This window comes from Cherax quadricarinatus, chromosome 63 (genome assembly GCF_038502225.1).
Source record: "Cherax quadricarinatus isolate ZL_2023a chromosome 63, ASM3850222v1, whole genome shotgun sequence".
In the NCBI taxonomy this organism is placed as follows: domain Eukaryota; kingdom Metazoa; phylum Arthropoda; class Malacostraca; order Decapoda; family Parastacidae; genus Cherax; species Cherax quadricarinatus.
In genome coordinates this window covers 18,803,635-18,829,557 of record NC_091354.1, presented here as the reverse complement: position 1 = coordinate 18,829,557, position 25,923 = coordinate 18,803,635, and the positions used below count along the sequence as shown (strand labels likewise).

General features: G+C 39.7%; 1 protein-coding gene across 2 annotated transcripts in view; it reads left to right on the top strand.

The window, feature by feature from the left end:
* LOC128698177 (bifunctional purine biosynthesis protein ATIC) overlaps positions 1 to 24,298 on the top strand; it is a 50,585-nt gene extending 26,287 nt beyond the window's left edge. Inside the window, exons 7-13 of one of the 2 annotated variants that reach the window (XM_070098677.1) lie at positions 5,029 to 5,184; positions 5,267 to 5,356; positions 14,277 to 14,405; positions 14,528 to 14,694; positions 21,322 to 21,425; positions 23,284 to 23,444; positions 24,045 to 24,298. In XM_070098677.1, coding sequence (XP_069954778.1) covers positions 5,029 to 5,184; positions 5,267 to 5,356; positions 14,277 to 14,405; positions 14,528 to 14,694; positions 21,322 to 21,425; positions 23,284 to 23,444; positions 24,045 to 24,164 — 927 coding nt within the window. In that variant the 3' untranslated portion in view covers positions 24,165 to 24,298. The remainder of the gene's footprint in view (positions 1 to 5,028; positions 5,185 to 5,266; positions 5,357 to 14,276; positions 14,406 to 14,527; positions 14,695 to 21,321; positions 21,426 to 23,283; positions 23,445 to 24,044) is intronic. The other variant, XR_011393769.1, reaches the window with a different exon arrangement.
* Positions 24,299 to 25,923: the final 1,625 nt, after the last annotated feature.

The window sequence follows — 25,923 nt, the reverse complement described above, 5'->3', positions numbered from 1 at the left end:
ATTACACTTAGGTCACACTACACATACATGTACACGTTTATTTATATACACTCATCTGAGTTTTCTTTGATTTTATCTTAATAGTTCTTGGTCTTACTACTTTTCCTTTTATATCCATGGGGAAGTGGAATAAGAATCTTTCCTCCGTAAGCCATGCGTGTTGTAAAAGTCAACTAAAATGCCGGGAACAATGGGCTAGTAACCCCTTTTCCTGTAAAGATTACTAAAAAGAATAAGAAGAAGAAAATTGTCAAAGTGGGAAGTCTGAATGTGCGTGGATGTTGTGCAAATGATAAGAAAGAGATGATTGTGGATGTTATGAATGAGAAGAAACTGGATGTCCTGGCTTTAAGTGAAACAAAGCTGAAGGGGGTGGGAGAGTTTCAATGGAGAGGAATAAATGGGATTAGGTCAGGGGTTTCAAATAGTTAGAGCTAAAGGAGTAGCAATAATGTTGAAGGATAAGCTATGGCAGGAAAAGAGGGACTACGAATGTATAAATTCAAGGATTATGTGGAGTAAAATAAAGATTGGATGTGAAAAGTGGGTTATAGTAAGTGTGTATGCACCTGGAGAAGAGAGAAGTGTAGAGGAGAGAGAGAGATTCTGGGAAATGTTGAGTGAATGCGTGGGGAGTTTTGAATCAAGTGTGAGAGTAATGGTGGTTGGGGATTTCATTGCTAAAGTGGGTAAAAATGTTATGGAGGGAGTAGTAGGTAAATTTGGGGTGCCAGGGGTAAATGTAAATGGGGAGCCTTTAATTGAGCTATGTGTAGAAAGAAATTTGGTAATAAGTAATACATATTTTATGAAAAAGAGGATAAATATACAAGGTATGATGTAGCACGTAATGAAAGTAGTTTGTTAGATTATGTATTGGTGGATAAAAGGTTGATGGGTAGGCTCAAGGATGTACATGTTTATTGAGGGGCAACTGATATATCAGATCATTATTTAGTTGTAGCTACAGTTAGAGTAAGAGGCAGATAGGAAAAGAGGAAGGTGGCAACAACAAGTAAGAGGAAGGTGAAAGTGTATAAACTAAGGGAGGAGGAAGTTCGGGCGAGATATAAGCGACTATTGGCAGAAAGGTGGGCTAGTGCAAAGATGAGTAGTGGGGGGGGGGGTTGAAGAGGGTGGGAATAGTTTTAAAAATGCAGTATTAGAATGTGGGGCAGAAGTTTGTGGTTATAGGAGGGTGGGGGCAGGAGGAAAAAGGAGTGATTGGTGGAATGATGAAGTAAAGGGTGTGATAAAAGAGAAAAAGGTAGCTTACGAGAGGTTTTTATAAAGCAGAAGTGTTATAAGAAGAGCAGAGTATATGGAGAGTAAAAGAAAGGTGAAGAGAGTGGTGAGAGAGTGCAGAAGGAGAGCAAATGGTAGAGTGGGAGAGGCACTGTCAAGAAATTTTAATGAAAATAAGAAAAAATTTTGGAGTGAGTTAAACAAGTTAAGAAAGCCTAGGGAAAGTATGGATTTGTCAGTTAAAAACAGAGTAGGGGAGTTAGTAGATGGGGAGAGGGAGGTATTAGGTAGATGGCGAGAATATTTTGAGGAACTTTTAACCCTTTGAGGGTTTTCGTCGTACTAGTACGTCTTACGCGTAGGGGTTTTTGACGTACTAGTACTCATAAATTCTAGCGGCCTCAAATCTAGTGGGAGAAAGCTGGTAGGCCTTCATATGAAAGAATGGGTCTATGTGGTCAGTGTGCACAGTCTAAAAAAAATCCTGCAGCACACAGTGCATAATGAGAAAAAAAAAACTTTGACCATTTTTTTTGAATAAATCAGCGACTTTGCAGTGTATTTTCGTATGGTATTTATTGTTGTATTCTAGTTTTCTTGGTCTCATTTTATAGAATGGAAGACATACTACAGAAATTGAGATGATTTTGACTGGTTTTACAAAGAAAGGTGCCTTGAAATTGAGCTCAAAGTAGCAGAAATGTTCGATTTTTACCAAACTTCAAAAGTAAACAAATCGTGCCAAGCGTGCAATACACGTCAACTGGTGAGTCTAATATTCTTTCACAAGTGCACCAATAATATTTATACCATTTTTTACACTAATGCAGTAGTCTGCATAACAGTAAATCTTATATTTTTTGTGAAAATAAAAATTCAAAGTGGAAAGCAAAAGAATATAAGAGGGGCCTTGAGACATGACTAATGACTAGAGGAAATGTCATTTTAGTGCCAGGAATGTCTTTCTTGTTTATTCTGGACCCTATTCGGAAATTGGCATCTTTTGAAATTTGTGTGAAATTGGCAAAATTGCTAAATTCTGACCACTGTACTGGATAGTAGAATTTCATAAATGAGTGGTTTCTTGCACCCATTCGATAGAAAAAGTGGAGTTCTATCGAAATATTCATGTTTTTTGTCGACTAGTACAGTGAAATTGGCCGAAAATGGGGCTCAAAGTGGGCAAAATCGCCGATGCGTAAACATCACCGAGACTGCTAACTTTGCGAGAGCATAATTCCGTAAGCTTTCTATCAAATTTCAAACTTTTGGTGTCTTTATGATCGGGAAAAGATTCTCTATCTTTTCATAAGAGAAAATAATTTTTTTTTTTTTTTAATTTGGCCGACCCTGAGAACGAGTTTCGGAGAGGGCCTGTCGACCCTCAAAGGGTTAAATGTAGAGGAAGAAAGGGAGGCGGTAATTTCATGCACTGGTCAGGGAGGTATACCATCTTTTAGGAGTGAAGAAGAGCAGAATGTAAGTGTGGTGGAGGTACGTGAGGCATTATATAGAATGAAAGGGGGTAAAGCAGCTGGAACTGATGGGATCATGACAGAAATGTTAAAAGCAGGGGGCGATATAGTGTTGGAGTGGTTGGTACTTTTGTTTAATAAATGTATGAAAGAGGGGAAGGTACCTAGGGATTGGCGGAGAGCATGTATAGTCCCTTTATATAAAGGGAAAGGGGACAAAAGAGATTGTAAAAATTATAGAGGAATAAGTTTACTGAGTATACCAGGAAAAGTATACGGTAGGGTTATAATTGAAAGAATTAGAGGTATGTAGAAGAGAGGGAGAATACTTCCCGGTAAAAGTAGGTCTTAGACAGGGATGTGTAATGTCACCATGGTTGTTTAATATATTTATAGATGGGGTTGTAAAAGAAGTACAGTAAATGCTAGGGTGTTCGGGAGAGGGGTGGGATTAAATTATGGGGAATCAAATTCAAAATGGGAATTGACAGTTACTTTTTGCTGATGATACTGTGCTTATGGGAGATTCTAAAGAAAAATTGCAAAGGTTAGTGGATGAGTTTGAGAATGTGTGTAAAGGTAGAAAGTTGAAAGTGAACATAGAAAAGAGTAAGGTGATGAGGGTGTCAAATGATTTAGATAAAGAAAAATTGGATATCAAATTGGGGAGGAGGAGTATGGAAGAAGTGAATGTTTTCAGATACTGGGGAGTTGACGTGTCGGCGGATGGATTTATGAAGGATGAGGGTAATCATAGAATTGATGAGGGAAAAAAGGTGAGTGGTGCGTTGAGGTATATGTGGAGTCAAAAAACGTTATCTGTGGAGGCAAAGATGGGAATGTATGAAAGTATAGTAGTACCAACACTCTTATATGGATGTGAAGCTTGGGTGGTAAATGCAGCAGCGAGGAGACGGTTGGAGGCAGTGGAGATGTCCTGTCTAAGGGCAATGTGTGGTGTAAATATTATGCAGAAAATTCGGAGCGTGGAAATTAGGAGAAGGTGTGGAGTTAATAAAAGCATTAGTCAGAGGGCAGAAGAGGGGTTGTTGAGGTGGTTTGGTCATTTAGAGAGAATGGATCAAAGTAGAATGACATGGAAAGCATATAAATCTATAGGGGAAGGAAAGAGGGGTAGGGGTCGTCCTCGAAAGGGTTGGAAAGAGGGGGTAAAGGAGGTTTTGTGAGCGAGGGGCTTGGACTTCCAGCAAGCGTGCATGAGCGTGTTAGGAGTGAATGGAGACGAATGATACTTGGGACCTGACGATCTGTTGGAGTGTGAGCAGCCTAATATTTAGTGAAAGGATTCAGGGAAACCGGTTATTTTCATATAGTCCGACTTGAGTCCTGGAAATGGGAAGTACAATGCCTGCACTTTAAAGGAGGGGTTTGGGATATTGGCAGTTAGGAGGGATATGTTGTGTATCTTTATACGTATATGCTTCTAAGCTGTTGTATTCTGAGCACCTCTGCAAAAGCAGCGATAATGTGCGAGTGTGGTGAAAGTGTTGATTGATGATGAAAGTATTTTCTTTTTGGGAATTTTCTTTCTTTTTTGGGTCACCCTGCCTCGGTGGGAGACGACCGACTTGTTAAAAAAAAAAAAAAAAAAAAAATACATCACAGTCGGCACTGTTTACATGTAGGTGCCTCACTATTTTAATAATTTTTTTTTTTTTCACATTTTTGTGGTTTGCACTCAAGATAGGATGGTATCATTCATGGGCACATTTTTTATAAAAAAAAAATCACTTTATGGTTGATAATATATGGTACATATGGTGTAACAACAAAGAAATACTATTTCTGAAGGAATATGATGTTTGCATTGGCTCACACTGTACCATACAACAGTTCCTTAGTCATGTACATATTAGTTTTGTTCATGATGGTGTAGAAAAATCAAATTTACTCCATTTCATTGTTCTTTTCCTGTTGTTTAAAGGTTTTATTTATGAAAATCAATTGGTACAGCATAATGAAAGTGGATTTAAATTGAGATGAACTAAATGTCATAGTAAAATTTGAGGCATTCCTAGGTGGGCTCTTGCTGCAAAGTCGCATATCCCTGAGCAACACACAATGCTGGGCTCGTATGGATGTTGGGTCTTTGTATCCTTAATGCTTGGCATAACATTACTAATTGCAAAGCTGCCAAAGGCTGCTTTTATAGTTTTAAATTGGAGCCGTCCTTCCTTTGCAATATGTTTTTACAGACTTCAGTAGTTTAAGTAAATATTATATTCATTCAACCATGATTAACAGTTGGCATTATAATAAATAATTTCATACTTTATCACTGGTACAGATGAAGGTGTGCATGGTCGAGGATCTAGGAACCCTGACACCCTTAGCCACTGCTTACGCTCGAGCCAGAGGCGCTGACCGTATGTCATCTTTTGGAGATTTTGTTGCTTTATCGGATGAATGTGATGCAATTACAGCAAAGATTATCTCCAGGGAGGTAAGTAGTAGCATTGTTATAGTTCACAAGGTTTACTGCTTTCCCAGGTACTGCATTCTTTAATTTTGCTTGAAAATTGCAGGTTTCTGATGGTGTTGTGGCTCCTGGATACAGTGATGAAGCTTTAGAAGTCCTTAAGAAGAAGAAAGGTGGCAGCTATTGTATCTTGAAAGTGAGTAGCCCATATGTGTAATCTAAATGATAGTAGTAAAGCATGCTGTATTTCTTAATGCACAGATAGATATTTACTAATGGGGAAAAATGAGTTGACATACAATGACACTACCAAGGCTGATATGCAAGTCCTACTTTGCAGAGGTTGCATCAAAATTTAGTCAAAATATCCAGAACACTAACTGGCTTTGAGAATACCAATATGACTGCAGCCAGGATGGCCAAAATAATGCCTGCATAAAACAGGACGCACAGGGACAAATCTTTAAGGTCTAAGTAGCCAAACTGATAGTTTGAGAGGATTTTCTCAGATGCAAACACTTGGAAGCAGCCAATTATAGCAGTTGCCAATACCATAAGACAGAAATCAGGAAGCTATAGTTTATCTAGAACCCTGGCCCAACTACTGGTACCCATGCCACAGGCAGGGATAGAACCCACAGTCAGTCATAAAACTCCAGACTAACGCGCTAGCCACTGGGCTAGCTGGCTACAAGTTTCGTCCAATTAGATATATTTATACATCATAAGAAAGTTAGCATAGGCACCACTGTGACCACAAATGCAAGTTTTTACAGACTAATCTCCCGCCAGCCTGGCCGTGACTATCTCTAGCTCAAGTCCCCTCAAAGCCGTCATTGTGACTCACGAAATCTGATCAGTGGTGTTCCCTGTATAGTCCTTGTGGCTTAGCGCTTCTTTTTTGATTATAATAATAATAATGATCAGTGGTGCCTGTGTATAAATATACCTAGTTGGACAAATCTTGTAACCAGCTGGCCCAGTGGCTAGCGCGTTGGTCTGGAGTTTGACTGATCACGGGTTCTACCCCCGCCCGTGGTATGGTTTGTTTGCAATACAGTGGACCCTCGACCAACGATGGCATCGACTAACGATAAAATTGGGCAACGATGCGTTTTTGCATAAAAATATTGGCTCGACCAACAATGAAAAACTCGGGTAAGGACATTCATCCCGAATGTGTCCGCCTGTCCGTCCAGCCTGAACGCCTCAGCTGCCCTGCTTCAGCTAGTGTACCATTGTTTACAAGCCAGGGCAGATGGTTTCATGTATACATGCAATATATTTTGTATTGTTCCATTGTTTTTAGTGCTTGTAACTGCTAAATAGGCCACCATGGGCCCAAAGAAAGCTTCTTGTGCCAACCCTGTGGTAAAAAGGGTGAGAAATACTATCGTACCACGGTCAGCTGTTGCTGCACCACCATCAGCTGCTGCTGTACCACCGTCAACTGTACTACTCGAAGGTGTGGAGAGTGTTGTTGGTGTGGCTTAACGAGAAACAATTACAGAGAAACAATTAACCCTAGAGGGTTAGCCACCCAGGATAACCCAAGAAAGTCAGTGCATCATTGAGGACTGTCTGACTTACTTCCATTGGGGTCTTTAATCTTGTCCCCCAGGATGCGACCCACACCAATCGACTAACACCCAGGTGAACAGGAAAAAATGCCTGGAACTAGTGCTCATATTGATGAATTTAAGGCCAGCAAAGGTTGATTTGAGATATTTAAGAATCATAGTGGCATACACAGTGTGATAAGGCATGGCGAAGCTGAAAAATTCCAACCCCAACAAGTGTTCAGTTGTGACAAAACAGGCCAGTTCTGGAAGAAAATGCCAAACAGGATCTACATTACTCAGGAGGAAAAGACACTCCCAGGACACAAGCCTATGAAAGACAGGCTATCTGGAGAGTTTATCTGGAGAGAGTTCCGGGGGTCAACGCCCCCGCGGCCCGGTCTGTGACCAGGCCTCCTTAGGTCAGTGTCCCAGGATGCGACCCACACCAGTCGACTAACACCCAGGTACCCATTTTACTGATGGGGAACATAGACAACAGGTGGAAAGAAACACGTCCAATGTTTCTACTCTGGCTGGGAATCGAACCCAGGCCCTCACCGTGTGAAGCGAGAGCGTTAACCACCAGGCCACCAGAGCCATGTTTTGTTTTAATGCTAGTGGGGATTGCAAAGTGAAGCCTTTACTAGTGTATCACTCTGAAAATCCCAGAGTGTTCAAGAAAAAGTGTCTCATCACTCATCAATACTCTTCAATAAAGGCAAGTGTCATTTTAGTATTTATGTATTTATTGTGCATGTCTCATTTTCTTTGTAGGGAAATGTATATTTCATGTAAAAATTTTTTTTTTTTTTAATACTTTTGGCTGTCTGGAATGGATTAATTGGATTTCCATTATTTCTTATGGGGAAAATTAATTTGGCTAACGATAAATTCGGCTAAGGACAAGCTCTCTGAATGGATTAAAATCGTTGGTTGAGGGTCTACTGTAGTGTCATTATGATTTTGTGAGTCAGTACTGGTACCCAACAGTGACATTAGATGGTGCCATGCTACACCAGGAAGCACTGCAAGAGCCTTCTAGCCCACTCAAGGCAGTGGGTAGAAGGCTGGAGGGTGTTGATAGTGTCTGAGGGTAATGTGTGGTGTAAATATGCAGAGAATTTGTAGTTTGGAGATTAGGAGGTGTGGAGTTACCAAAAGTATTATCCAGAGAGTTGAGGTGGCTCGGACACTTAAGCATCGTTTTCTCTCACTCACAGACCAAACAATACAACATGGAGACGAGGAGTAACTTTTTTATATCGAAATATTGCTGGTGGACTCTCGCTATATTATGGCCTATTTTATTCAGTCTAGAGTATATAACATGTTTGTTTGTTATTTACAGTGATTATTATATCATATTAGATCAATTCTGATAGATAAATAAGCCGTATAGTTAATATATAAGCTGATATAAGCGTAATAATGAAGTGATTTCACCTGGCACTCTCTGGAGAGGGATCACTGCCGAGTGTACCTAGGTGCTTCCCGATAGGCTAGACGTCTATTGATAAGCTCCAACTACTCTTATATGATGCCAAATAATCAATTATTATATTAGAAAAAATAATGCAAAGAAAAAGCAATAAAAAACAAGGAAAAAATTCCAAAAAATACATAGGTTGAGAACAGACGCGCTACCTACATCGCCGCCACCATACCTGATATAAATGACTATAATTTCTTGTAGAAACGTTGTAGAACATTGATTCTTGTACCATTGTGTTGCCAAAGAGTTAAGCTATTTTTCTATATGAATAACTCATTTTCATAAATTTTCGAATTTTTCTTGAGAGCGCTGAAAAAAATTTTCACACTTGCAGCCTTAAGAGGATGGAGTAAAATAGAATGACTTGGAGGGTGTATAAATCTAATATGGGGAAGGAAGGGTAAGAGTCATCCCAGGAAAAGTCGAAGGGATAAAATAGGGTATTGTATACGAGGGGCATGGACATTCAGTAGGCATGTGTGAGCATGTTTGGTAGGAGTGAGTGAAAGCAAGTGGAAGAAGGGATTCAGGGAAACTGGTTACTGGACTTGAGCAGGGGCATCGTAAGGGGGGGGGCTGCCCCGGGTGACACCATTTAGGGGGTGACACCATAATGTCTCTAAAGAAGGTAACACTAATGACCAAAACCATGCTGCAGCAACCCAAGAGAAAAATCCTTCGTTTCTATATAGCTTATTATAGGATTACAGAGAACAAATAGGCCTAGTGGCCCCCTCTGTAATTGGTATTTTATAACATGTAAACCACAAAATACCCAAAACCTATAAACCCCACATTGTAACCATTATAGAGAATAAACTTGAAATTGAATTGAATATATAGGGAAAATCACTGATTTTGATGATGTGATAATGATTTTGCAGGATTGAAGACAAGGAAATGAAATATCAGATTCTTTGAGATGTTACCTGTACTCTAGGTTAAATCGGAACTAGTGTTTTTATTTTTCAAGTTTTTTTTTTTTTTTCTTTTTTTTTGCATTGTTGAAGATGAATTATTGTAGGATCTGTTGCCTACACTCAAAGTGGTATTTGAGTTTGTTTCCTCAATATTATTAAGATTATTTATTTTATCATTAATAAAGTTGTTTATAGCCTTTAAACATTCTCATTGCTAAACATTAGTCACTGGTCATGCAGCAGTGACATAACTGGAGTTTACCCTACCCCATCCCCCCACCCTTGAATTTCACGGGGTTGACACCAAAGATGCCATCCCAGGTGACCCCCAACCCTAGCGACACCTCTGGACTTGAGCCCTGGAGGTGGAAAGTACAGTGCCTGCATTCTGGAGGGGTGGAGATATTTGCAGTTTGGAGGGTCATTTGAACTGTAGTATTAGTGCACTGCTGCAGGACAGTGATCGAGTCGGTGAAAGTTTCTTCTTTTCTGGGTCACCCTACCTCAGTGGGAAACAGCCAGTGTTAAAAAAAATAAATACAGCCTCTCTTCACTTAACTACAGAGTTATGGGCCTAAGACCCTATCAGTACATGAATTCATTGCTAATTGAGGAATCGCCCCTTACTAACACTTTCAAAAGTGTCACCACCCAAAATTACAACATTCAGTTTTATGCTTGCTGGGAAATTCCTTTCAATGTGTTTATTATTAATTGTAATACAACATGAAATAGGTCAGTCAGTGACTTCCGAGATATTCCAGGAAACGAGTGTATCTGATTACTTGGGAATTTTTTTTTCTTTTGACAAAATTGCACTTTTTTCAGTCTTTGCACAAGATAGTTATCTTCTATAGTTACCCTTCAGGCATATAACGTTTTCTGTAATGGTCACTTCTTTTTTTTTATTATTTATCCTCCACTATATAATGTCAGTTTTCATTAATTTGGGCATCTTTATAATGCTTTTACATTATTTATATTTTACCTAATATTATTCTGGAATAAATGATAGGTAGATAACCTTTATTGATCGTAATAGTATAATTATGCAGTATTTTATAGTGCCAAGAGGCACACCTCTTAACGCAGCCGAGACGCTGCTCCTTCTCCCTCTGCTATAGCTCGGCCTACTTTGTAATGATGGCGAATTAAATAGTATATTAGAAAAAATAAAAAAAACTCCAACTTGACTTTAATTTGCATAACTCTTATATTATTATGCAGAAAATTCGGAGTGTGAAAATTAGGAGGTGTGGAGTTAATAAAAGTATTAGTCAGAGGGCTGAAGAGGGTTTGTTGAGGTGGTTTGGTCATTTAGAGAGAATGGATCAAAGTAGAATGACATGGAGAGCGTATAAATCTGTAAGGGAAGGAAGGCGGGGTAGGGGTCGTCCTCGAAAAGGTTGGAGGGAGGGGGTAAAGGTGGTGTTGTTGGTGAGGGGTTTGGACTTCCAGCAAGCGTGCGTGAGAGTGTTAGATAGGAGTGAATGGAGACAAATGGTATTTGGAACCTGACGATCTGTTGGAGTGTGAGCAGGGTAATATTTAGTGAAGGGATTCAGGGAAACCGGTTATTTTATATAACCGGACTTGAGTCCTGGAAATGGGAAGTACAATGCCTGCACTCTAAAGGAGGGGTTTGGGATATTGGCAGTTTGGAGAGATATATTGTGTATTTTTATACGTATATACATGTACGTACTTCTAAACTGTTGTATTCTGGGCACCTCTGCAAAAACAGTGATTATGTGTGAGTGAGGTGAAAGTGTTGAATGATGATGAAAGTATTTTCTTTTTGGGGATTTTCTTTCTCTTTGGGTCACCCTGCCTTGGTAGGAGATGGCCGACTTGTTGGAAAAAAAAAAAACTCTTGTATATTACAGAAAACAATAAAAAGTAAAATACACGTACGAGTTAAGCTTACAGAAAAATAGCTTACGACTCTGGCAACATTTTAATACAAGTATCATCTTTGTACCATGTTTCTACAAAGAATGTCATTTTACAAAAATTATTTTTGACGCAGTGAGCAATATACATCTGACCATGTAGTGAATTTTCAGATATTTTTTTTTTTTTTTTTTTTTGTCTAATACATTAAATTCGCCATCTAACATCATTATGAAGTGGGAGGAGCTAAATGAGAGAGGGAGAGATGAGCAGTAGCATTTAGTATCTGGTTAATCATCATGGGTGTCGGATGTTAGCCGTGGTGCTAATAAAATGTTATGTAATTACGCTAATATTAGTAATAAAGGTTATCTATTAAGGCAGCCGGGATTGATGGGATAAAGATAGAAATGTTAAAAGCAGGTGGGGATATAGTTTTGGAGTGGTTGGTGCAATTATTTAATAAATGTATGGAAGAGGGTAAGGTACCTAGGGATTGGCAGAGAGCATGCATAGTTCCTTTGTATAAAGGCAAAGGGGATAAAAGAGAGTGCAAAAATTATAGGGGGATAAGTCTGTTGAGTGTACCTGGTAAAGTGTATGGTAGAGTTATAATTGAAAGAATTAAGAGTAAGACGGAGAATAGGATAGCAGATGAACAAGGAGGCTTTAGGAAAGGTAGGGGGTGTGTGGACCAGGTGTTTACAGAGAAACATATAAGTGAACAGTATTTAGATAAGGCTAAAGAGGTCTTTGTGGCATTTATGGATTTGGAAAAGGCGTATGACAGGGTGGATAGGGGGGCAATGTGGCAGATGTTGCAAGTGTATGGTGTAGGAGGTAGGTTACTGAAAGCAGTGAAGAGTTTTTACGAGGATAGTGAGGCTCAAGTTAGAGTATGTAGGAAAGAGGGAAATTTTTTCCCAGTAAAAGTAGGCCTTAGTCAAGGATGTGTGATGTCACCGTGGTTGTTTAATATATTTATAGATGGGGTTGTAAGAGAAGTAAATGCGAGGGTCTTGGCAAGAGGCGTGGAGTTAAAAGATAAAGAATCCCACACAAAGTGGGAGTTGTCACAGCTGCTCTTTGCTGATGACACTGTGCTCTTGGGAGATTCTGAAGAGAAGTTGCAGAGATTGGTGGATGAATTTGGTAGGGTGTGCAAAAGAAGAAAATTAAAGGTGAATACAGGAAAGAGTAAGGTTATGAGGATAACAAAAAGATTAGGTGATGAAAGATTGAATATCAGATTGGAGGGAGAGAGTATGGAGGAGGTGAACGTATTCAGATATTTGGGAGTGGACGTGTCAGCGGATGGGTCTATGAAAGATGAGGTGAATCATAGAATTGATGAGGGAAAAAGAGTGAGTGGTGCACTTAGAAGTCTGTGGAGACAAAGAACTTTGTCCTTGGAGGCAAAGAGGGGAATGTATGAGAGTATAGTTTTACCAACGCTCTTATATGGGTGTGAAGCGTGGGTGATGAATGTTGCAGCGAGGAGAAGGCTGGAGGCAGTGGAGATGTCATGTCTGAGGGCAATGTGTGGTGTGAATATAATGCAGAGAATTCGTAGTTTGGAAGTTAGGAGGAGGTGCGGGATTACCAAAACTGTTGTCCAGAGGGCTGAGGAAGGGTTGTTGAGGTGGTTCGGACATGTAGAGAGAATGGAGCGAAGCAGAATGACTTCAAGAGTGTATCAGTCTGTAGTGGAAGGAAGGCGGGGTAGGGGTCAGCCTAGGAAAGGTTGGAGGGAGGGGGTAAAGGAGGTTTTGTGTGCGAGGGGCTTGGACTTCCAGCAGGCATGCATGAGCGTGTTTGATAGGAGTGAATGGAGACAAATGGTTTTTAATACTTGACGTGCTGTTGGAGTGTGAGCAAAGTAACATTTATGAAGGGATTCAGGGAAACCGGCAGGCCGGACTTGAGTCCTGGAGATGGGAAGTACAGTGCCTGCACTCTGAAGGAGGGGTGTTAATGTTGCAGTTTAAAAACTGTAGTGTAAAGCACCCTTCTGGCAAGACAGTGATGGAGTGAATGATGGTGAAAGTTTTTCTTTTTCGGGCCACCCTGCCTTGGTGGGAATCGGCCAGTGTGATAATAAAAAAAAATATATTACATTTATTCCAAATTGATATCAGGAACACGATAAATACCCTAGAACTGTAATAAAGATGCTGAAATGGCTAATATATGCCATGTTATGTGAATGGGGCAGAGAGGGAGGCTGCTGCTCTGGGATAAGATCATAAGATAGAAAAGTTTTCTCATCTGTATCTCTGGTCTATAATGAAAGAAGACTGTTTACATCAAGGGAAACTCCTAGATCACTTGTCATAAGAAACAATGCAAAAATACCTTCTATTGTTTTATTATTTATAATTAATTGATCTGGAGCATTTCATACAGGTTTGGTAGTTGACATTTAAAGCACTCCAGAGCGATTATTATTTATTACGATTATTATCATCGCCATGCCTTGTTCAGATTTTAATAGCCTCTTAAGCTGTCACGATACACCGAGAATGTAAACACACACATGCACACACCAGCTAACCCCTTTTACTGTGAACTTTGTACTTCTTCCATTTTCCTCTTGTTTTTCCTCTTCCAAGAGGAAAATCTGTGAATTTGTACAAATATGTACACCTACCATCCAACATACGACCTGCTCGACTTACGACCACTCGACTTACGACCATGTTTTTTATGCCAAATTTCTGGGAAATAAACAACTATTTGTGTTGTACACCGTGTTTATCCTAAACCTTACAGTATAAAATAATACAGTACTAACAACATAAAAAGTAAAGTAAAACATGAAATACCAAAATAAAACAATAAAATAGTCATTACAAAAATGTTTTGTTGATATTCAGTAGTAAAGTTCAACTTACGACCATTTCGACTTACGACCGGTTTCTCGGAACCGAACTCGGTCGTAAGTCGGATGGTAGGTGTATCTTGGAAACTGTGAAAGCTAGTGTACCGAGTGGCTGTAGGAAGGAGATTAAGATGCCTGACGCTGAGACTCTGCGCTGCCCGTTCATGACCCAAGTAGTACTCCTACAGTATACAATAACTTGTCAGAGAGCCCGTCGTAACTCCGAGTTGTCAGTAATCTAGTACGTCAGTGAGGAGAGGCTGTAATTGAAAACTGATCCATTTTGATATGATAAAAGCTTAGGCAATAAGTAAAAAATTGAAAGGATAGTGTAAAGGGAAATAGACTAACTTATCTTGTCCTGGTAGATGGATGCTGAATATGAGGGAGATCTTCAGGAACGGCGCACAATCTTCGGCCTAACTCTGGAACAGAGGAGAAATGATGCATCAATTACCCCTGAAATCCTCAACAATGTTGTGTCTAAAAATAAGGAGGCAAGTAATTATTTAAAAAAAAATTAATGTTAAATGCTTACTAATCACTTTAGACACTTTAATTTCCATAATTTTAGGAATATAGTTAGAAATTTAGTAAATGGTTTGATTTCTGTTTTCAGTTGAGTAAAGAGGCCATTTGTGATCTCCTTGTGGCAACCATTGCAGTAAAATACACACAATCAAACTCAGTCTGCTATGCCAAGTCTGGACAGGTTGTGGGAATTGGTGCAGGTCAACAGTCTCGAATACATTGCACTAGACTAGCAGGGGACAAAACTAATAACTGGTAAGAGTTTGACTTTGAATCTACATGGTTTTTCTTTAGTAACATCTCATTTTTTATGAAAAATTTTACCCTAAATAGTGAGTTTTCTTTCCTGTTAGTAGCAATGAAATGCCTAATTTTTTGCCCATACTATGTCTACCTATGACCTATGCTCAAGATACCCCTCAATAAGTTACACTTCTGCCTTGTCCTTCTCATCCCCTTTTGTGCTGAGTGACTCCCACAGGTATATGTATCGTTAAATAATGTTTCATTGATTTCTCTTGCTTTTCTCCTTCCCCAATTTTTTCCCTTCCCAGGAAGCTAACTGCCTAAGAAACCTACTATTTTTGGCTTAGTTTCTGGGAGTACATAATCTGTATCCAGATTCCTCCTGATGTTCCTGTTATTTTAAATATATGTACTATGGTGGCTGCTACACTACCCTAGGAATTTAGCTATAAAGGGTGTGATAAAAGAGAAAAAGGTAGCTTATGAGAGGTTTTTACAAAGCAGAAGTGTTAGAAGAAGAGTAGAGTATTTTTTTTTTTTTTTTTTTTTCAACAAGTCGGCCGTCTCCCACCGAGGCAGGGTGACCCAAAAAAGAAAGAAAATCCCCAAAAAGAAAATACTTTCATCATCATTCAACACTTTCACCACACTCGCACATTATCACTGTTTTTGCAGAGGTGCTCAGAATACAACAGTCTAGAAGCATACACATATAAAGATACACAACATATCCCTCCAAACTGCCAATATCCCAAACCCCTCCTTTAAAGTGCAGGCATTGTACTTCCCATTTCCAGGACTCAAGTCCGACTATATGAAAATAACCGGTTTCCCTGAATCCCTTCACTAAATATTACCCTGCTCACACTCCAACAGATCGTCAGGTCCCAAGTACCATTCGTCTCCATTCACTCCTATCTAACACGCTCACGCACGCTTGCTGGAAGTCCAAGCCCCTTACCCACAAAACCTCCTTTACCCCCTCTCTCCAACCCTTTCGAGGACGACCCCTACCCCGCCTTCCTTTCCCTATAGATTTATATGCTTTCCATGTCATTCTACTTTGATCCATTCTCTCTAAATGACCAAACCACCTCAACAACCCCTCCTCTGCCCTCTGACTAATACTTTTATTAACTCCACACCTTCTCCTAATTTCCACACTCCGAATTTTCTGCATAATATTTACACCACACATTGCCCTTAAACAGGACATCTCCACTGCCTCCAACCGTCTCCTCGCTGCTGCATTTACCACCCAAGCTTCACACCCATATAAGAGTGTTGGTACTACTATACTTTCATACATACCCTTCTTTGCCTCCATAGATAACGTTTTTTGACTCCACATATACCTCAACGCACCACTCACCTTTTTTCCCTCATCAATTCTATGATTAACCTCATCCTTCATAAATCCATCCGCCGACACGTCAACTCCCAAGTATCTGAAAACATTCACTTCTTCCATACTCCTCCTCCCCAATTTGATATCCAATTTTTCTTTATCCAAATCATTTGACACCCTCATCACCTTACTCTTTTCTATGTTCACTTTCAACTTTCTACCTTTACACACATTCCCAAACTCATCCACTAACCTTTGCAATTTTTCTTTAGAATCTCCCATAAGCACAGTATCATCAGCAAAAAGTAACTGTGTCAATTCCCATTTTGAATTTGATTCCCCATAATTTAATCCCACCCCTCTCCCAAACACCCTAGCATTTACTTCCTTTACAACCCCATCTATAAATATATTAAACAACCATGGTGACATTACACATCCCTGTCTAAGACCTACTTTTACCGGGAAGTAGTCTCCTTCTCTTCTACACACCCTAACCTGAGCCTCACTATCCTCATAAAAACTCTTTACAGCATTTAATAACTTACCACCTATTCCATATACTTGCAACATCTGCCACATTGCTCCTCTATCCACTCTATCATATGCCTTTTCTAAATCCATAAATGCAATGAAAACTTCCCTATCTTATCTAAATACTGTTCACATATATGCTTCAATGTAAACACCTGATCTACACATCCCCTACCCACTCTAAAACCTCCTTGCTCATCTGCAATCCTACATTCTGTCTTACCTCTAATTCTTTCAATTATAACCCTACCGTACACTTTTCCTGGTATACTCAGTAAGCTTATTCCTCTATAATTTTTACAGTCTCTTTTGTCCCCTTTCCCTTTATATAAAGGGACTATACATGCTCTCTGCCAATCCCTAGGTACCTTCCCCTCTTTCATACTCATGGAGAGTAAAAGAAAGATGAAGAGTGGTGAGAGAGTGCAAAAGCAGAGTGGATGATAGTGGGAGAGGCATTGTCAAGAAATTTTAATGAAAATAAGAAAAAATTTGGGAGAGAGTTAAACAAGTTAAGAAAGCCTAGGGAACGAATGGATTTGTCAGTTAAAAACAGAGTAGGGGAGTTAGTAGATTGGGAGATGGAGGTATTGGGTAGATGGCGAGAATATTTTGAGAAACTTTTAAATGTCGACAAAGAAAGGGAAGCGGTATTTTCATGCACTGGCCAGGGAGGTATACCGTCTTTTAGGAGTGAAGAAGAGCAGGATGCGAGTGTGGGGGAGGTGTGCGAGGCATTGTGTAGAATGAAAGGGGGTAAAGGAGCTGGAAATGACTGGATCATGACAGAAATGTTAAAAGCAGGGTGAGAGTGTTGGAGTGGTTGGTATTTTTGTTTAATAAATGTATTGAAAGAGGAGAAGGTACCTAGGGATTGGTGGAGAGCGTGTATAGTCCCTTTATATAAAGGGAAAGGGGACAAAAGAGATTGTAAAAATTATAGACAAATAAGTTTACTGAGTATACTAGGAAAAGTGTATGGTAGGGTTTTTATTGAAAGAATTAGCGGTAAGACAGAATGTAGAATTGTGGATGAGCAAGTAGGTTTTAGTGGGTAGGGGATGTGTGGATCAAGTGGTTTACATTGAAGCATATATGTGAACAGTATTTAGATAAAGGTAGGGAAGTTTTTATTGCATTTATGGATTTAGAAAAGGCATATGATAGTGGATAGGGGAGCAGTGTGGCAGATGTTGCAAGTATATGGAATAGGTGGTAAGTTACTAAATGCTGTAAAGAGCTTTTATGAGGATAGTGAGGCTCAGGTTAGGGTGTGTAGAAGAGAGGGAGGCTACTTCCCAGTAAAAGTAGGTCTTAGACTGGGATGTATAATGTCACAATAGTTGTTTAATATGTATTTATAGATGGGGTTGTAAAAGACGTAAATGCTAGGGTGTTCAGGAGAGGGGTGGGATTAAATTATGGGGAATCAAATACAAAATGGGAAGTGACAGTTACTTTTTGCTGATGATACTGTGCTTATGGGAGATTCTAAAGAAAAATTGCAAAGGTTAGTGGACGAATTTGGGTGTGTGTGTGTGTAAAGGTAGAAAGTTGAAAGTGAACATAGAAAAGAGTAAGGTGATCAGGGTATCAAATGATTTAGATAAAGAAAAATTGGATATAAAATTGGGGAGGAGGAGTACGAAAGAAGTTAATGTTTTCAGATATTTGGGAGTTGACGTGTCAGCGGATGGATTTATGAAGGATGAGGTTAATCATAGATTGATGAAGGAAAACAGGCGAGTGGTGCATTGAGGTATATGTGGAGACAAAAAATGTTATCTATGGAGGCAAAGAAGGGATTGTATGAAAGTATAGTAGTACCAACACTCTTATATGGGTGTGAAGCTTGGGTTGTAAATGCTGCAGCGAGGAGGCGGTTGGAGGCAGTGGAGATGCCCTGTCTAAGGGCAGTGTGTGGTGTAAATATTATGCAGAAAATTCGGAGTGTGGAAATTAGGAGAGGGTGTGGAGTTGATAAAAGTATTAGTCAGAGGGCTGAAGAGAGGTTGTTGAGGTGGTTTGGTCATTTAGAGAGATTGGATCAAAGTAGAATGACATGAAGAGCGTATAAATCTGTAGGGGAAGGAAGGCTGGGTAAGGGTCATCCTCGAAAAGGTTGGAGGGAGGGGGTAAAGGAGGTGTTGTGGGCGAGGGGTTTGGACTTCCAGCAGGCGTGTGTGAGCATGTTAGATAGGAGTGAATGGAGACGAATGGTATTTGGGAACTGACGATCTGTTGGAGTGTGAGCAGGGTAATATTTCGTGATGGGATTCAGGGAAATCGGTTATTTTATATGTATAGCCGGACTTGAGTCCTGGAAATGGGAAGTACAATGCCTGCACTCTAAAGGAAGGGTTTGGGATATTGGCAGTTTGGAGGGATATATTGTGTATTTTGTATACGTACAGTGGACCCCCGACATTCGATGGCATCGACATTCGATAAATCCGACATTCGATGCATTTTAACGCAAAAATTCTGCCTCGACATTCGATCAAAAACCCGCTATTCGATACGATTCATACGAGACGTGTCCACGTGTGGCCTGAACTGCCCCATGTGTGCCACTGTTTACAAGCCAACCAGTGTGCACGCACCTAAGGATACACTCGGTACATTCCATATTATCCACATTATCACTGCTTTTGGTGCTTGTTTCTGCAAAATAAGTCACCATGGGCCCCAAGAAAGCCTCTAGTGCCAACCCTGTGGTAAAAAGGATGAGAATTAGTATGGAAATTAAGAAGGATTTTGAAGGGTTTGGGGCTAACCCTGAGAAGCCTATGCCAGTTGTGGAATCCATTGTGCCTACTTTAAAAATTAAGGAAATGTGTGCACAGTGGGTTGAACTGCAAACCTTTATGGATGAAAATCACCCTAACACAGCTATAGCAAGCCGTGCTGGTGACTATTACACTGACAATGTTGTGAACCACTTTAGGAAAGTTATAAAGGAACGAAAGATACAGGCCTCTATGGACAGATATGTTGTGCGACAGAAGTCCAGTGACTCTCAAGCTGGTTCTAGTGGCATTAAAAGAAGGGAAGTAACCCCAGAAAAAGACTTGCTACCTCAAGTCCTAATGGAAGGGGATTCCCCTTCTAAACAGTAACACCATCCACTCTCTCCCCTCCTCCCATTCTATCAATCATCACCAGATCTTCATTAAAGGTAAGTGTCAATTATTCTATTGTTATTAATCTATTTTTATTGTTATTGTAATTATTCTATTGCATTAAACTTAATATTTCATGTGGTAAAAATTTTTTTTTCATACTTTTGGGTGTCTTGCACGGATTAATTTGATTTCCATTATTTCTTATGGGGAAAATTAATTCGACTTTCGATATTTTTGACATTCGATGAGCTCTCAAGAACGGATTAATATCGAATGTCAGGGGTCCACTGTATGTGCTTCTAAACTGTTGTATTCTGAGCACCTCTGCAAAAACAGTCATTATGTATGAGTGAGATGAAAGTGTTGAATGATGATGAAAGTATTTTCTTTTTGGGGATTTTCTTTCTTCTTGGGTCACCCTGCCTCGGTGGGAGACGGCCGACTTGTTGAGAAAAAAAAATATTAGATTTTTTTTTTTTTTAACAAGTCGGCTGTCTTCCACCGAGGTGGGTTAGGTGTCTGGACCCTCAAAGGGTTAAGGATGAGAAATAGTGATTTGTAAATTGCTGTACCTTATTCCATCCTTTGGTAGGATACCTATTTATCCATCCTCTATCAATAACACACTATAACCTATCTAAGTTGAGGAATAGGAGCACACTTTTCTTGTGTCCATCTGCTTGCAGATGATCCTGCTCCCATAGACTTTTGGACCACAGCTTACTTTCTTCAGTCTGACTACTGAACAAACCAACGAAACTTTAAATAAACTAACTTTTGACAGCGGCAGTAAGTATAGCTTGTTTGAACAGTACAGCAACCAGTTCCTCAAACATCAGTATGCACAAAGTATCTGTAAGCAACACAGCATCAGGCAAGGGGAAAAAAAAAAAAAGACCTAATTAGGGTTGACTTGTATCCAGTAAGTAAGTTGCTGGACTATTACCAACAAAAAACACTTTGAGCCAGTGTTTCTTTAGATTCATATTGAGAAATGCCTTGCCTATCATTAAAGTCAGTAGAGAACTATTGTTAGGGCAGTTCAGAATATTAATTCATTTTCTTCATTATTCACTATTTGGACTTTATTAAAAGATCTATCCAGCTACTACTTACCCCCCTCCCCCCCCAACTTTCCCCAAATAAACAAATAAACAAGCGTGCGTGAGCGTGTTAGATAGGAGTGATTGGAGACGAATGGTACTTGGGACCTGACGATCTGTTGGAGTGTGAGCAGGGTAATATTTAGTGAAGGGATTCAGGGAAACCGGTTATTTTCATATAGTCGGACTTGAGTCCTGGAAATGGGAAGTACAATGCCTGCACTTTAAAGGAGGGGTTTGGGATATTGGCAGTTTGGAGGGATATGTTGTGTATCTTTATATGTGTATGCTTCTAAACTGTTGTATTCTGAGCACCTCTGCAAAAACAGTGATAATGTGTGAGTGTGGTGAAAGTGTTGAATGATGATGAAAGTATTTTCTTTTTGGGGATTGTCTTTCTTTTTTGGGTCACCCTGCCTCGGTGGGAGACGACCGACTTGTTGAAAAAAAAAAATATATATACATATATATATATGATAACATTAGTTTTGTGAAGAGCTTGTTAGATTTTGATTATTCATTTTAGGTGGTTACGTCACCATCCTCGTGTCTTGAGTATGAAGTTCAAGGATGGAGTGAAAAGAGCAGAGAAATCAAATGCCATTGACAACTTTGTCTCTGGTACTGTAGGTGAGTATTTCCTTGACATGAAGGAATTTAACAAATGCCTATTAAAAATTTTTGGCACATACTAATTTCACTGCAAAAAGTAAGTTTATTTTTTGTTAGAATCACTAGATAGTTTTTTTTTTTAAACTACATTTACTTAATTTGACAAAGCAAATGTACACACACGTACAAACACACACAAGGCTAGGAACTGTGACTTGGGGTCAGGAGCTTTGATTTGACCCCTGTAACTGCAAATAGGCAAGTACATGTGTACACAACCCTCCCCCCTTTTTTAAATAAAAAAAATACTATGATGGAGACAGATGCCCATGACTTGCTTCCCTCTGGACCATTTCCTGTAGCACTCCCTACAGACCCTGGCATGCCTTCGAACGTCTTCCAACATGGTACCTTCTCCGGGTAACGTTCCGTTACATGTGTACACACGTACACACACACGTACACACACGTACACACACACACACGTACACACACACACACGTACACACACGCACACATATTCTCTCTCGTTTTTATTCACTCACTATCAGAAAGTGCCTCTCAAGTTCCTCTGATAACCAGTAACTGACATAACAGGCCAAGTAATGAGTAATGACATTATCATCTCAGAGAAATTAGGTTATTTAATATTTAACCTTCCTGTGTTATTAATATCCATTGTGCAATAAGCATTCCCTTATATATTGAACACAAGTCATTATAATTTTAAAATAAAAATTGTAGCAAAAAGTATTGGTATCGGGTGAAAATTGGGTATCAGTATCGTTCCATGCTTTTTTCAAAACACTTGTCATTTTTATTAAATTTACCTTCATGGTTTCTTTTTGCTTGAATATAGTAATACCTTGTTTGTCTTATCTGACATGCTGTACATACTTAATCTGATATAGATTTGTTCAGTATAAAAATTGGTTACACATCCTTGTCTAAGGCCTACTTTTACTGGCCCTACATACTCTAACTTGAGCCTCACTATCCTCGTAAAAACTCTTCACTGCTTTCAGTAACCTATCCTACACCATACACTTGCAACATCTGCCACATTGCATCCATGTCATACGCCTTTTCCAAATCCATAAATGCCACAAAGACCTCTTTAGCCTTATCTAAATACTGTTCACTTATATGTTTCACTGTAAACACCTGGTCCACACACCCCCTACCTTTCCTAAAGCCTCCTTGTTCATCTGCTATCCTATTCTCCGTCTTACTCTTAATTCTTTCAATTATAACTCTACCATACACTTTACCAGGTACACTCAACAGACTTATTCCCCTATAATTTTTGCACTCTCTTTTATCCCCTTTGCCTTTATACAAAGGAACTATGCATGCTCTCTGCCAATCCCTAGGTACCTACAGGCAGGCCCTACTTTAGTTTTGCTGATACATCAGTTTTCAATTATACCCATTCTTCATTTATTCAGGTTTCTTGCAATAAATATATTCAATACTCGCTATAAGCTAAGGATGGAAAAGTTTTTAAGGTAAGTAATGTGTACTGTATATACTTTTTTTTTTTGAGATATAGCTGTTTTGCTCACTAATGATAGTGTAAGACTGTTATCAGGCTTTTATATCTGTTTGAAAGTGACAAAAAGGTTGAGATTCATTTTACAGCAATTTTTGCTTTACTGTAATTAGAAATTTGGAAGTTCCAGATTCTTACTCTGTAGATTGGTTATGGAAAATGTATATCATGGTGAACACAGTATTACATTGGAAGAACTTATTTTTTGTTAGTTTAGTGAGCCTTTACTGGCTATTCTTTCTAAAAGAATTTAAGTTTTTTAGTGTAGGTCATTGCCTGACTTAGTAAAAGCAGAGTACTGAAGCTCCCTTATTTTTATTTTAGGCAAAGATATGCCAGAGTCTCAGTTTGCAGCAGCACTTGAAGAGGTTCCACCTCCACTTACACAGGAAGAGAGAGAATTATGGACAAAAAAATTAAGTGGTGTTGCACTGTCTTCAGATGCATTTTTCCCATTTAGGGATAACGTTGACAGAGCAAAACTGGTATGTCATTCTTTTGTATTTGTATACCATAATCTTTAAGCATAACTTACTTTCATTCAACTCTGTATACAGTAAATTAGACACGTGTGCAACTCTTTGGTATCCTTATTGAGGAAACGTTTCGCCACACAGTGGCTTCATCAGTCCATACGTAGGAGAAACTTGAAGAACAGGAGGAGAATGAGGTAATCAGTCCCTCAACCTTGAGTCGATGTGTTCAGTCCATCAATTCTATTCAAGATTGATGGACTGAACACATCGACTCAAGGTTGAGGGACTGATTACCTCATTCTCCTCCTGTTCTTCAAGTTTCTCCTACGTATGGACTGATGAAGCCACTGTGTGGCGAAACGTTTCCTCAATAAGGATACCCAAGAGTTGCACATGTGTCTAATTTATCAACATGTCGGTTCTCTGAACCATTCATCTACAAATCTGTATACAGTAGTTAAGCATTACAAGGGTTTCTTTTATACTTGTATAATACATAATATATATTTTATCCAAGATTGCAGTGACACTAATATTAGTAATTTCAACTGCACAGTGACTACTGCTAACTTTACATCTTTATCACTAAGTTAAATTATAATTTTCCAGAGTGGTGTAGACTTCATCATCAGTCCAGCAGGATCTACCAACGACAGCATTGTAGTGGATGCTTGCAACGAACATGACATTGTTCTTGTGCATTCAAACCTTCGCCTCTTTCATCACTAGTGCTTTACACAAGCTGTTGCTAAATTCAATACCTGTTAAAACTGTTTTTTATATTTTGACTATGTAGTTGTTTCTTGTAAGCTTTCGTGGGGCAAATCTGAAGGCTAATTTGTTTAAATAAACTATGAAAATGCTCTGTCTTGGGTCAGTCATATTTTAAGATGAAACTTTCTTTATATCCTCTAGTTTTTAAAATACAGAACTGACTGCTTTTGTTGGCCTTGGCTGGTGGCTTTCTCTTGCTCACTCTTCCTTTTGTTTGCTCAAGGTTGCACACAAACAAATGACTGTGTGAGCAAGGGGTGGAGGGAGGAGGACTGATGACAGGTATTTATTTGCCAGGGACACAACAGGATTTTCAGGATGACAATAGCTTGCACCAGTGACCCTTAACTGCAACAATACATGTTGTTTTGGTCATATAAGGAACTCTTGGATCGAGCTTGAATGACTTCTCGCTCCACATCCCTAATCGTTCAGTAATCTGGAGTGAACCTCTAAGCAAACTGCATGTATCCTGCTTAAGAATGATTCCTCTCATTCCCCCCAAGTGCTGAATGACCCCTATGGGTTTTGCATTTCCCCCCTGAATGTAATAATAAAAATAACAGCTGGGACATTGACACTGGACAACACTCGGGGACTAATGTGCCAGCCTTAGTAGTGTATGAATGTGTGCTCCTGTCTTGCCTGAGCATTGGTGATGTATTTTCCCCATTCTCTGGGATACTTGTCCTAGTCTTATTCTGCCCATTGGGTACATTACAAGAGGGGCACCTTTTACAGCTCTGTTTTTGTACTTGGCAGATATTTAACAGTTTTGTGGGAAGCCTGTTGCCAAACTTAAGTGAGGGTGTAGTTGTCCTGCTCTGCTGGGGGCTTAGGCAAGGCAATTTACCTGACTTTAATTAGGAACTCTTTGGCTCTTCTGTGATGTCTTTGCTGTATGACCACATGAATATTTGCTTCCAGTCTTTTCTTGAGGCCCTTAAACAGTGTTGTTCCTGTCAAATTCAAAGGTTTAAGGTAATCTACTTGTTTACACCGTACCCCTTAGAACACAGCCGAGAAAGATGCATAATCTACACCTGGAAGATACTAGAGGCATTGGTCCTAAACCTTCACTCTAAAATATCTACATATGGACACGAGGCTTGGCAGACGGTGATCCTTGTGGGTGTAGTGCTTAGTTATGATTATGATAATTGGCAGACAGTGCAGGAAGCCTCCAACAAAAACCATGAGAGCAATGAGTACACTGGGATAGACCTCTTTAGGGGGGCTTCTTGCAGTGGTAAAGAGGCTATCAGTCTGAGGAATTGGACCTCTTGGTGGTCTTCCTCCAACCAAACCTAATTACCCCACCCTCCCCATACTCCCCTTTTTTTTTTTTGCCATTTCTCCCCCCTCCCCACCCTCCCCTTGTTTCCTGTCTGTAGCCTTTGGGGGTCCTCCCCTCTGGCATTATAGTTTCTAGGTAGGTGGTGGCGTGCCGGGGTTTGTCCCACTCTGAGGTCCCTCAGGGGTGGTGTGGTTTGCCGTGGAATCTGAATCATTTGAAGGTGCCTTGCTCTCTTCCCAGATTTCTGGGAAGAGGGTGGGGTACCCTTCGGTTAATGGGTGTATCTCTGGAAGCTGCCTGTCGGTTCTGGGAAGTGGCTTTGTGGCGGGTTTCCAACCGCCCTTTCTTTTGCCCGCCATGGTAGCTCTGTAGATGTGAGGTTGCTATCCCAGAGTGCTGGTTTACCGACGTGAAGGG